A 13114-nucleotide genomic window follows, 5' to 3' on the forward strand; every position below is an offset into this window, starting at 1 on the left:
GTGAGTGGAATAGGATGGGATGGAGGTTGGGAGAAAAATGGGAGAAGAGAAGGTGGGGAAATCTTAATCAGGATATATTATATGAAAAAATGGTTTCAATAAAATAAAGGACGAAAAAAAGGAAAAAAAAGACAACATACACAGATGGGCTGAAACACTGAAGAGGTGATGTTCCTAAAATGAATCCTAATCACTTTATCGTCTGTCTCCAGTACTGTATGGATTCTTAAAAATGGATTGTAGTTGTAAGTTGGCCTTTCCCAGTGGATCCTTCAACATTTAACTACTTCAGAGAAGAAAACAGAGGTACTTGTCTGAAACTGAAGGTCCCTTAGGAAGCCTGAGTTCAAAGTGATTGCTACTGTGATGGCGCTGACATGTGGAACTGCAGATAGGGAAACTTCCCTCGCTCCTCCCTTCCTGCTCTTGCCCCCTCACCTGGCCTTTCTGTCCTCATGATGTATCCCAGAATGTTACAGAGCAGCAAGGCAGCGCTACAGCAGCCCGGATTGGGAGGTCAAGTCTCCTATCCTCCAAGTCTATGTGTCAATTAATCTTCTGCTCAAGTAGTTTTCTGTGTGTCTGTTTGTTCTTTTGGGGATGCTTTCCCCTTTGTTTGTTGGTCCTATTCTGATGTGTTAGTTGTTTTTTTATATTTCATTTTATTATTATCCCCTAGATGTCTGTTTGTTTTCTAATGAGAGACAAAAAGGGGGTGGATTGAATGAGAAAGAGGTGGGAAGAAACTGGGAGGATTATGTAGACGAATTTCTAAGGGGTCTTATTAAAAAAGAACAGGGAGCCAAATATAGGGGTGAAAGCCTCAGGGATCAGAGAAATAGTGAAAGCCACCAACCGCCTTACCTCACCAGCTCTGTAGCTTTCAAAATGCCATGACTTCCTGTCTACCCAGGCTTTTATTGCCCTGCTCTTCTGCCCTCTCATTGACTCTTAGCCCAGCTAGCTCACTTGCTTGTTACTGTCTACGTGTACAGACCTCCAGGGTCTCTATGGTTGGTACTGGAATTAAAGGTGTGAGCCACCACGCTTGTATCTGTTCCCTAGCGTGACCTTGAACACACAGAGACCCTGCCTGCCAAGTGATCGGATTAAGGGCGTGTGCTACCACTGCCTGACTTTTGTGTTTACTTAAAACGGCTTGCTATTTCCTGTGATCTCCAGGCAAACTTTATTAACATGCAAATAAAATATCACCACATTTCAGCACAAATAAAATATCACGACAGGATTAGAGGGAAGAGAAACATTAATCAGGATATATTATGTGAGAAAAAGATCCAATTTCAATAAATGGGAAATATATACATATATTTATGGGGAAAAAGAAGGATATTCTTTGGATTCATGTATATCTAAAAATATTTGGCTTTCTATTTAAGCAACACTTGCAACATATTGTGTTTTAAAGATTGCCTTGTTCATTCATGATTAGTGCTTCTAGATGAAGATTTGAGGTTAATATGATCTCCTTCTACATGTATGATTTTGGTCGGTTTCAATATATATCTTTTTGTGCCTTGTAAATCAATAAATTTATTGTTCAATATCATTTTTCATAGCATGCCATGTGTTTTTTGATCAAGTGTTTTAAAACATCAAATAAATCATATATCCTTTGATCCAATTTGATATTCGGTTCAAATAATCAAACATGTTGAAACTAAGGAAACTGTCTAACACAGATTTGAGTAATTTTTGTTCCATTTTGCCCTGTCCCTTTTTCTGGAAAATCAATATGTATTGGATCTCCTATTTCTATCTTACAACATTAAGTTCCAATGTCTTTTATATTTTTCTTTCATTTTTATATTGCTTTTCTCCAACCAATCTCCCCTTTCTCCTTCTCTCTTTCTATAATCCAATCTACCTCTCATGATCTTAGTTATGTCTTTTCTCCTTAATGCTATCTTCATTAATATCTGTTTCTGTTTGTCTGTCTCCTTTTCATTTTTTCCTGAGCTCTCTGATATCATTTCAAAATTTTCTATTGTTTTAACATTTCTTGAGCAATTTAATTTTGTTCTGAGTGTGTGTGTGTGTGTGTGTGTGTGTGTGTGTGTGTGTGTAATTTATGTCAATGCATTTTTCCCATGAACTTTAAAAATTATTAGCAATGTGTTTGGTCATTATTTGACTTTATTGCAGTGCAATTTGTTTCTTTGAGTAGGTCCTATCCATCATGCTATTTATTTCCCCTTTCTTGCCTTTGTTTCCACTTGTAGCATATGTGCATATGCATTGGTTCTGTTTAAATTCTTTAGAGTAGCTCTTCCTAGACCAGTTATCTGTGTGAATACACAGGGTACAGAGGCCAGGATAGAGCTCTAAGCCAGCAGAATTCTCTGGACTCAGAGTGAAGACCTATAGAGTACCAGCCTTTTGTGTCAGGGTGTGTGCTTAACTGCCTTCTAGTACATAGCATCTTTCTCCTCTTTCTTGTCTATTTCTTGTCTCTCTCTATTGAAGAGACTGGAAAGTTGGAAGAGCTGCTGCAAGCCGCAAAAATACATGAAGAAGGATTTCAGCTGATTATGACAAGCTAATACCTGGAAGAAGCCAAGGGCCTTCCAGAGGTCAAGCTGAGGCTCAAGGAGTCTTGGTGACACTGGCTTTTGATTGTAAGCCATTTCCTGCTATGAATTTCTCGTGTGCTATTGTAGCTTTTCCATCATTCTTTGGGCACAATTTCCCCTCTATTAAAGGGATATTTAGATAACCTTCTGGGCAGTAACAGCCAGGATTCCTAATTTCAGGCCTTTCTGTACTTATTGTCATAAGCAGCATCTGGCCAGGACCATCCCCAGATGGATGAAAATATCTTATCCTAGATACCTCTGTACTCTTTAAGAACAGAATTAAGCATCTAGACTATCTGTTTGAGAAGGCCTGGCAGATGTGCTAATTAAGTTTAACCTTCTCCTTTCCAAAATCTTACCTCTAGTTTTAGATCCACCCTTAAGAATTAACTCAGAACTAAAGGGTTCCAACTTACAGGTACATCTAGCTGTGATGAAAGTTGCCTAGTCAATTTGCCTAGTGACCGAGCATACTTGCCAGAAACTGTGGGAGCAGAGACATCTTGGAGAGATAAGGGTCAAAGGGATAAAAGGGCAGTTTTATTTTCAGAGAAGGACTAGATTTAAAAGAGAAAAGAGAATGGAAGAACTAGATGGGTAAGAACTGGAGAGGAACAAATTGAGATGGGAAAGAACTGGATTGAAGGGCTAGAAGAGAGTAATAGAGGAACAAGACGGAAGATGAGGAAGAGCCAGATGGGGAAGAACAAGATGAGGAGGTACAAGATGAGAAAGGAGGAGATGGGAGAGGAGCTGAAATGGGGAAGAACTAGATGGATGAGGACATAGATGGGGCGGAACTAAGATGAGAGAGTTAAGAGAGAGCTTAGAGGTCAGCAGGTAAATGTAGAGAGAAATCAGGCAAGAAAGGAACTAGGCATGAGAGCAGAACTGAAGCTGTGTAGACAGAATTTTATCCCAGAGGAATAAGGTAGACAGACAAAAGAGCTCGATGTACTTAGATTCTTTGCCCCAAAATAATTCTCGCCATTCATAGCTTCTTTTATGGGCCCCTGGGAAGACGATTATTAAGGCTGGTCCTTAGTAATATTCAAGAAAAAGCATTTCCAATCTCGTTGACATTTTGTTAATAAGACAGGAGACATACAAAGTAAACAGAAAGCAGAAGTATTTAATTTTTCTTAGTATTGACTGAAATGTTTAGCTTTTAGAGAGGCAACATTCAAATTCTCACATGACTATTCTACTTCAGTGATTCAGCCATTAAAACAACTCTCTCCCTCTCTCCCGCTCACTCTTTCTGGGAATACTGTCATCTGCTTTAAGCTTTCCATCTCTTTAGAAATTCTCTCTTCACTATTTCATAATCTCAGCTACTCTCTGATATTTATTAAACTTAGGAAGTCTTCACTGGATGTGTTGCATACTCTAGACTTGTTATGGACAAGGTGTAGATAGCAATCTATTTGTCCTTTTGTCTATGCTTGTTCTCTGGAGCCAGAGATATCTATATATCTTCTCTTGTTGCAGGATATTTGATCACACTGTGACACTCTTAGACTATGTTAATAGTGCTAACGTTGAATGAGGGGGTGGAACCAGTGGCTAACTGACTGGAATTAGCCATAGAGAAGCCAGGAGTACAGATAGGGAAGTTGGACAGGAAGGAGGAGGGAGGGACTTGGAATTCAAGAGCTCTCTTTGACCTGGGACATGTGGATAGGTGTACTGGGTGGGTCTCTGGTAAGAAAGAGAAGGTCAGCTGGTCACTCCTCCTGTGCTTCTTTGATCCATAAGGTTTTGACCCAATATCTGATCCTCGAGTTTTCATTGGTAATGGACCCATTTAGCAAAACACAACATTCTCTTATCATTTCAAGATTTTTTGTGCTTATGGTAATACATTTTTTATAATCATTTATTCCTTCAACAAAATATCGTAAGTACTCACTATGTGTTCTACTATCTTTAAAATGTTGAGGTTATTTAAATCATCTTAATTTTCCAGAAAGTATATACTTTTCTCTATTTGCCTGGTCTTTACTCGTATGTTTAAACATTTTGTTTTCATTAAGCTATATTTAACTACGTTTTATGTTTTATATCTAATAATTCTAATGTATAATGATCCACTAGCCTAAATTTTCTATTGTCTTTTTCAGTCTTGTTTCCTAAATTAGGTAAGAATTTTTGTATATATAACATTATCATTTCTCAGAAAAAATTCAATGGAATGTTTGAGAGCTGAGAGAAAGGACATTCCTCTAAATGATTTTAGTTTTCTTCTGTGAGTCTGGAATCTATATGAATTAAATTCTTGGTTTGAGGTTTTGTGGCACAATTAAGTTAGTGTGAATTAGACTTACTCATATGTACCTCTTTGTGGTTATGAATTCTGAGGCTTTATTTTTGTACTCACTAAAAAGGTTGATACTAGCAAATTTACCTGTAGTTCTCCAGGCTTCTCTCTTGGGGTTGGATTGTCCATGAGGGTTTACTTCTTAGTTTGCCTTATGCTGGAGTAAATTTTCCTGTCCTAGTCTTATGGGGGATCTTCTGTTGGGCTTTGAAGCCCTTGAATTTCCCCATGATTCTGAGAGTTAACTCAATCTCACCCAATTCTCTTGGAAGCAAGTCAGTTGAAGTTCTCAGAGATTTTACCATCATTTATTGCTTAGACTAAATATTCTTTTGTTTTGTCAGTAAGCAGGTATCGGTGGAGACTTTAGGTTATTTTTTAGTATTTTTATGTTTTGCATTTGAAGGTTTATCCAGGTCATCTAATTCTCTATCAAGACCATTGTTCCTTTTTAATCCATCAGGACACTGTTGGTTTTAGACTGCATCACCATAAGATTCACCTTGTTTGAAGTCTCACTCTGAAATATCCACCATTAATATGTTCATGAAGAAAGATCTCATTAAAGGGAGATTGATTTAACTCATCCTGTTCTCTGACAAGAGTAATTCAATAGACACAAGTACATTAATAAGTTTTTATTTATTGGCTAAATATCAAATTACCTGACATTGTTGTTCAGCGAACAGGAGTATCATAAACTCATATTAGCAAAGTTTTTTATAGACTCAAAAGAAGACAAATATCAGATTTCAGAAGCTTTCTGGTTGTAGCGACGCCCAAGTTACTACCCATTCACCATGTCCGAGCGAGAGGCTGAGGATTAAAAAGAGAGACAAGACAGAGGGTCATTCCTCTCAGTAGAATGCCCCCTATTGAAGGAGGGGGGAGGCCTTAAATACAGACTTACAGTACAGTGGAAGAACCTGGGAGGGCAAAAGTAGGCTACAGGTGTTTTATATTCTAGCATTCCACCAATATGCAGGAATGAAACCGGCAGGGAATTAGCATAGGGAGGACATCTGATCAAGGTCAGCAAGCAAGGTAACAGCTCCCCAAAAACGGGGGCCAGGGCCCAACATCTGGTTACTGTGTTCCAAATTAATTTCTGTCTTTTCTAGGTAAAACAAAACAAAACAAACAAAAGCCCCCTATAAAAAACCCAAACCCAAAACAAAACAAAAAATAAGGTCAATGTTGGAAAAATCAGTCTGATTTCTAATCAATGAAAGTATCTGAACTCAACTCTGAACTCTGGATTCCTATTCCATTGTTTATACTACTTTGCATCTGAGGCAGTCTGTGGGAATTGCTTCATCCGCCATGTGGGTCCCAGGGATTGAACTCAGGTCATGAGGCTTGGCAGCAGGTGGGGGATTTGTAGCTTAAGTTTTTCTGCCTGGCCCACAGTCAGGGCAAATCTCTCTCACCTGCCAGTCCCACAGCCACTCAGACCCGACCAAATAAACACAGAGACTTATATTGGTTACAAACTGTATGGCCGTGGCAGGCTTCTTGCTAACTGTTCTTAAGCTTAAATTAATCCATTTCTATAAGTCTATACCTTTCCACATGGCTCGTGGCTTACCGGCATCTTCACATGCTATTTGTCATCATGGTGGCTGGCAGTGTCTCTCTGACTCAGCCTTCCACTTCCCAGCTTTATTCTCCTCCTTGTCCCGCCTACACTTCCTGCCTAGCCAATGGCCAATCAGTGTTTTATTTATTGACTAATTAGCAACACACTTGACAAACAGACCATCCCACAGCAGGGATTGTGTGCCCAGCTCCCACTTCCATGCTGGGATTTGGTCTGCCTTGGGCTTGCACAGGTTTGTTTTCTTTTTCATGGTGTTGCAGTTTGTGTGAGTTCATATGTGCATCTGCCCTACTGTGTCCAGATGTTCCTTGTATTCCTCCACCACCTCAGATTATTATACTCTTTCTTTGTCCTCTTCCTCAATGATCTCTGAACTTTGTAAGGGTAGGATGAGGAACATAGGTTCCCTTTAGGGCTGAGCATTCTTCTGTCTCTTATTCTCTGCACCTTGGCCAGTTGTGGGCCACGATGTTAACCACCATTTACTGTAAATCAAAGCTCCTTAGATGAGGGATAAGAGATACATTGATCTATGGCTGTAATGATGATTCACTTTAATACTATGTCCATTTAGCAGCATGATAGTGGTAAGTTCTCCCCTAGGGCCTATGACTGCTAGCTGTATGTTCTTGGTCTGATAACTGTGCTAGTATGGGTTTCATCTTGTGGAGAGGAACTCAAATCCAATCAAAAATGGTTGGTTACACCAATACTGTTTGAGCTACTATTACACCAATGACCATGTGTCAGGCTGATCATTGTTGTGGCTCATAGGTTTCATAGATAGGTGTGACTGATGATTACTGCTCTCCTTTGGTAGCTTGCATAGCACCTTCCAGCACATGAAAAGTAGCCAGCAGGGATGAAACATTTAGGTCATTACCAACTTGATTCTGCCATGTTCTATGACTCAAATATGGGTATCTTCAGCAATAGGGTTAGTGAAAATAAAAGACCACATTGTTATGACATTACGATTTTTTCCTATTATATAAATTAATTTTAATTCATTTTACATTTTCAATATTTTAAATAAATATTTTATAAGCTTGTATTTTAAGGTACTTTAATTTTTCACTAGTGAAATTTATTAGAATATTATGATTTTTTGCTATTATATAAATTAATTTTAAAAATTCATTTTACATTTGCCTCTATTGTGCGATTAATCTTTCTTAGATGCATCACCTAGAAGTCTAATGGCTTTCAAACGTCATTTCCATTTCTAATGATGATGTTGCTGCCTGTGGCTGGAGCAATACAGTAATGCTGAAACAGCCTCTATGCAGTCCTGTTAGTGTTGTAAAGAACCTAAAAGCTGGGACCAGTAAAATCCACAGAAATTCACTCTTGCCTTTAAGAACTTCTGAAACTGTTTTTTGTTTTAAAAAAGGGGGAGGGGAGAATAAAAAGAAAAACAACAGGGCAGGAACCTAAATTCTGAGACCAAATATGAAAGTCAAATTTGCTGGTTCTCAGTGACAATGGGGAACTTCCCAGGGAAGCGGAGGGGAGGGAGGGTGGTCAGAGATGTGTTCTCTTGTTGGCTTTATTGTGTCTCACTGATTTTCACCTTCCACATACTGCAGCACTTCTTTATTCTGCTCTTCACCATCGCCCTGCATGTCTGAGGTCCAGAGCGTCAGGTTATCAGGTAGCAGCTGCATGAAAAGCGTAGAGTCCTTAGAGCTTTCTTCACTCAGTGTGTCCAGTTCTGCAATGGCGTCATCAAAAGCTGCTTTTGCCAACCTACAGGCATGGTCGGGGGAATTAAGAATTTTATAGTGGAACATGAAAAAGTTGAGAGCAAGACCTAAACAAATGGGGTGCTTTGGAGGGGGTTCTGTCATGGTGATGGCACTAGCAGCTTAGTAACCCACGAGGGTGTTTTCTGCAGCCTCCTTCCTGTCATTTCCTGTGGCAAACTCGGCCAGATACCTGTGGTAGGCCCCTTTCATTTATAATAGAAAACCTTGGACTCGCCAGTTTTAACTGCTGGAATGAGGTGTTTGTCCAGTACATCCAGGATGTCACAACAGATTAACTTGATCTCAGTTTTAACCAATTGCTGGTACTTTCGAATCATCTTTAGTTAGTCCTCTCCTCCCTTGTTTTCTTCCTTCTCTTCAATGCTGCTAATTATTCTCCAGGTTGCTCTTCTGGCTCCAATCACATTTTATATGCAACAGATATAAGGTTTCATTCTTCAACTGTCAGCTCCAGGTCCATCCCTGCTGCTTTCTTCATTGATTCCATCATTTCATCATTTCGCCAGGCCTGCTCTGCCAGCTTTGCCTGATACACCAGATCCTCCAAATCATCCATAGTGGCAGCAGCTCCAGCAGGGTATGCACAAAGGATGGAAGCAGATAACTTCAACTCTCAGCTTCTCGCTCCTAGACCGAGCAGTAAAAATGGCGGTGCTTCGTATATTTATGTCTTACTTAATTTTTTAAAATTTTAGAAGTGAAAATACAATCACATCCTTTCCTTTTCTGTTTAATTTCATTCCATATCCTCTCCTCCTGGGTGCCTCTCAAATTTATGATCTCTATTCATTAATTTTCACACACACACACACACACACACACACACACACACACACACACACGCGCGCGCGCGCGCAAATATATAAATACAATCTTCTGAGTCTATTTAATGTTGCTTGTATATGTATATGATTTCAGAACTCACCACTTGATATTGGGAACCAGTTAAAAGGATCATCCCTGGGGAAGACTAATTCTTTAGCAGCTGTGGTTCTTTTTTTTTCTTTGTTTACAGGGGGTTTTTTTTGGTTTATTTTTACTTTTTTTTTTTTTTTTTTTGGTTTTTTGAGACAGGGTTTCTCTGTGTAGCTTTGCGCCTTTCCTGGAACTTACTTTGCAGACCAGGCTGGCCTGGAACTCACAGAGATCCGCCTGGCTCTGCCTCCCGAGTGCTGGGATTAAAGGCTTGTGCCACCACTGCCCGGCAGCCTGTGGTTCTTTGTTTAGGGTTGGAACCTTGTGAGATTTCCCGCTTTCAACTTAGCATATTGATTGGTATTGTCCCTGTTCAGTTTTTTTTTAGGCAATCATATTGTTGAAATATTGTGAAGCTTCCTTTTCATTTCTGGTTCCTACAATCTTTCCTCCTCCTCTTAATGATGCTCCCTGCACCTTAGGCACAGAAGTTGTAGAATATATATTGGGGCTAGATGCCCCACAAACACTTGTTCTCTGAATTTGAGTGGTTGTGGTTTACTGCAGTGGTCTCTCTCTGTTGCAAAGAAAAGCATTTTTGGTGAGGGGTGAGAGCGACACTTATTTGTAGTAAGTGGAGCCAAAAGGCCACAGGCAAGTGGCTTCTTCATGAATTTGTACCACAAACACTGGGCACCAGATGTAGATGAACAGTCTTATTAAATAAGAAACATAGAGTCAAATGCAGAGTTAAAAGCTTAAGAGGTCAGAGCAGTAGCTGACAGCTGAGACTTAAAACCACCTTCTTACCCTTCCTGCTGCTACTGTCCTTCCCTCAGAAAGAGATCTACTTCCTGTGTATCTGTCTTTTTATTGACTTTCTGTTCTGCCTTCTCATTGGTTGTAAACCCAACCACATGACCTCCTCATCACTGCCTGTCTATACAGACCTCCAGGTCTTCTATGGTTGGTATTGAGATTAAAGACATGTGTCTCCATGCTGGCTGTATCCTTGAACACACAGAGATCTGTCTGTCATGTGATCTGGATTAAGGGTGTCTGCCACCACTGCCGGGCTTCTGCTATGGCTTGCTATTAGCTCTGATCTCCAGGCAACTTTGTTTATTAAATACAAATAAAATCACTTTTCAGTACAAATAAAATATCACCATATTTCTCCTTTTCTATTTTAATAAAAAGAAAAAAGGACAAAAGTTATAACTAATGTAAGAAAAACTATATACAATGTTATGACATTATGATTTTTTCCTGTTACATAAATTAATTTTAATTCATTTTACATTTGTACAATATGTTAAATAAATATTTTATAAGCTTGTATTTTAAGATACTTTATATTTTTCACTAGTGAATTTTATTAGAATATTATGATTTTTTGCTATTACATAAATTAATTTTAAATCATTTTACATTTGTTCACTGTTAAATAAATATTTTATGTGTTTATGTTCTTTTCCTTGTATGTTTTCAATGTTTATTTATATTTTATTCAATTTTTAAATTTTTAAAGATGATAATACAATCACATTCTTTCCTTTTCTATTTCCTTCCCTTCTATATCCTCTCTTCATGGTTACCTTTCAAATTTATGATCTTATTTCCTTAATTATCACACACACACAGACACACACACACACACACACACACACACACACACCCATAAATATATAATTACAGCATTCCCAGTCTATTTAGTGTTTCTTGTATATGTATATGATTCAGAGCAACGACTTGATATTGGTAACCAGTTAAAAGGGTCATCCCTGGGGAAGACTAATTCTTTAGCAGTCTGTAGTTCTTTCTTTAGGGGTGAACTCTATGAGATTTCCCCCTTTCAAGTGAGCATATTGATTGGTATTGTCTTTATTCAGGTCTTGTTCAGGCAGTCATATTGTTGAAATATCATGCTTGAAGCTTCCCTTTGATTTCTGGTTCCTACAAACTTTCCTCTTCCTCTTAATAATGCTCTCTGAGCCTTAGGCAAAGGAGTTGATATATATATATATGTGTGTGTGTGTGTGTGTGTGTGTGTGTGTGTGTGTGTGTGTGTGTGTATCTTGGGGCTAGACACCCCACAATCACTTGTTCTCTGAATTTGAGTGGTTGTGATTTTGTGCAATGGTCTCTATTTTGCAAAGAGAAGCTTTTTTTGGTGAGGGGTGAGAGCTACACTATTTGTAGTAACTGGAATTCACTTAGGAATTATACTGATTTAGTCAAGTAGCAGTACTGCATTCTCCTCTAGGACGCATGACCTCACTAGCCCCAGCTAATTTCCTAGCTTTCAAGCACCTGGCATGATTTCCCTGCTGTTGAGTGGTCCTAAGTCTAATTAGAGAGCTGTTGATGAGGTTTCAGAAGCAGTGGTGGAACGTTCGTGTTATAGAGTTCCAAGGACGAATTTTAAGACAATAACAGATTCTTGAACTGAGCCATGAGTATGGTTGGAAATTGAAAGTGAACAGGAAGGGAAGTACACATTTCTGTTCACAGAAGTCCAGTGGCTTCCACGAGATGAGATGTGGTCTGAAGGATGGTGTGACTACAAGCAACTTCCAGGAAATCAAGCGCAGGGATGCTATGACTACAAGCGACTTCCACGAAAACAAGCGCCTCCTTGTTGCCATTCCAGTGATGGCAACCGTGGATTAATTAACGTGCCGAAGAGACCACCTCTGGGAGACAAGAGACCATCTCTGCTAGCCAGACCCGATGAAGGAGGCTACAGTAGATACTACTGTCACGTTGATTACCAAAAAAGTGATGAAGGCTGCTGTTTTTCTCAGAATCCAAGAAGTGGCCCACCCTACAAAAGAGGCCCTTATGGCTACCGATGGTCAAGAGATGAGTATGCCACAAGCCGACAGCCTCAATACAGGGTCATGATAAACGACTTTAGAAGAAGACGTTTATATTCTTCCCATTATTCAAGACAACGATCTCCCCATAAATGGGGCGCTCCTTTTTTGAGAGAATCACGTGTGGGCAGGAAGGACTCCCTACACAGCAGATTTGGCTCCAGTCTCAGCAGTAGAAGCAGGATGCGCTCCTTCCATCAGTCTCGACATCGATGTAAAGAGAGAGCCATCCAGTTTTTGAAAACATCAAGAGATACTGTGCCTTCAGGTTCTTCATCCAAGGTGTTAAAAAGCCCCAGCCGGCTGACTGAGAAGGAACAGGCTGATGCTGCAAGCAAGGGGGCTAATGAAAATCCCAAGAAGTCAGAAGAAAATAACTTGGCTGAAATGTCCGAGTTTGAGACGGGATCCAAGGCACCGTTATGTATCAACCAGACAGAAGAACCCGAGTCCAACACAAGAGCTGGCCCAGAATTGTGTGAAGACAGGCAGCTTAGCAGTCGCTCAAAAGCGATTGCATCAAAAATCACGGAGATTGAGAAGGTTTACCGACAAGTCTGTGAAACTTTCCGGATGGTGGTGGAAAGGCTGGTTGAAAAGGATCGTTCCTTAGAAAAATCTATACAGTTTGCAATGAAGCAGAGTTTGCATGAAATAGGTGAGCAACATGTTGAAGAACTCAAGCATTTCATTATGGAGTATGATAATTCTACTCCAGATTTTGGAGACCCTTTTTATTAGAATTAGGGCTCAGTTCAAACAAATTTTTAAAGTTTCTAGATTTTTCCCTTTGGACTTTGAAATCCTTACTATTTTGTGATGAAGAGAAATACTTTATGATAACTGACCCCGTTGCTAGTATCAAATAAACAATTACAATAGTTTTTAAAGTCTCTTAATTAGAATGTTTTCCCTATGTGTAGAATCGTCTAATCCATCTTCATACATCTCCTCCCTTCCAAATATAATGTTCAATTAATTTTTTAATGTTTGAAAAGGCAGTTCTGGAGAGCAGCTCTCTGTATTTAACTCAT

General features: G+C 39.3%; 1 protein-coding gene and 1 pseudogene across 1 annotated transcript; one reads left to right on the forward strand and one right to left on the reverse strand.

The window, feature by feature from the left end:
• Positions 1 to 8018: 8018 nt before the first annotated feature.
• LOC131901075 (14-3-3 protein epsilon-like) lies at positions 8019 to 8842 on the reverse strand (annotated as a pseudogene).
• Positions 8843 to 11649: 2807 nt separating this feature from the next.
• On the forward strand, positions 11650 to 12821 carry LOC131901043 (periphilin-1-like). Its single transcript, XM_059252355.1, has one exon. The coding sequence runs from the start codon at positions 11742 to 11744 to the stop codon at positions 12819 to 12821; it is 1080 nt and encodes a 359-aa protein (XP_059108338.1). The 5' UTR covers positions 11650 to 11741.
• The last annotated feature ends 293 nt before the right edge of the window (positions 12822 to 13114 follow it).

This window comes from Peromyscus eremicus, unplaced genomic scaffold (genome assembly GCF_949786415.1).
Source record: "Peromyscus eremicus unplaced genomic scaffold, PerEre_H2_v1 PerEre#2#chrX_unloc_2, whole genome shotgun sequence".
In the NCBI taxonomy this organism is placed as follows: Eukaryota; Metazoa; Chordata; class Mammalia; order Rodentia; family Cricetidae; genus Peromyscus; species Peromyscus eremicus.

Bases quoted from the DNA above. Each gene is read 5' to 3' on its own strand.
- LOC131901043 (XM_059252355.1), top strand. From the start codon at position 11,742: ATGTGGTCTGAAGGATGGTGTGACTACAAGCAACTTCCAGGAAATCAA.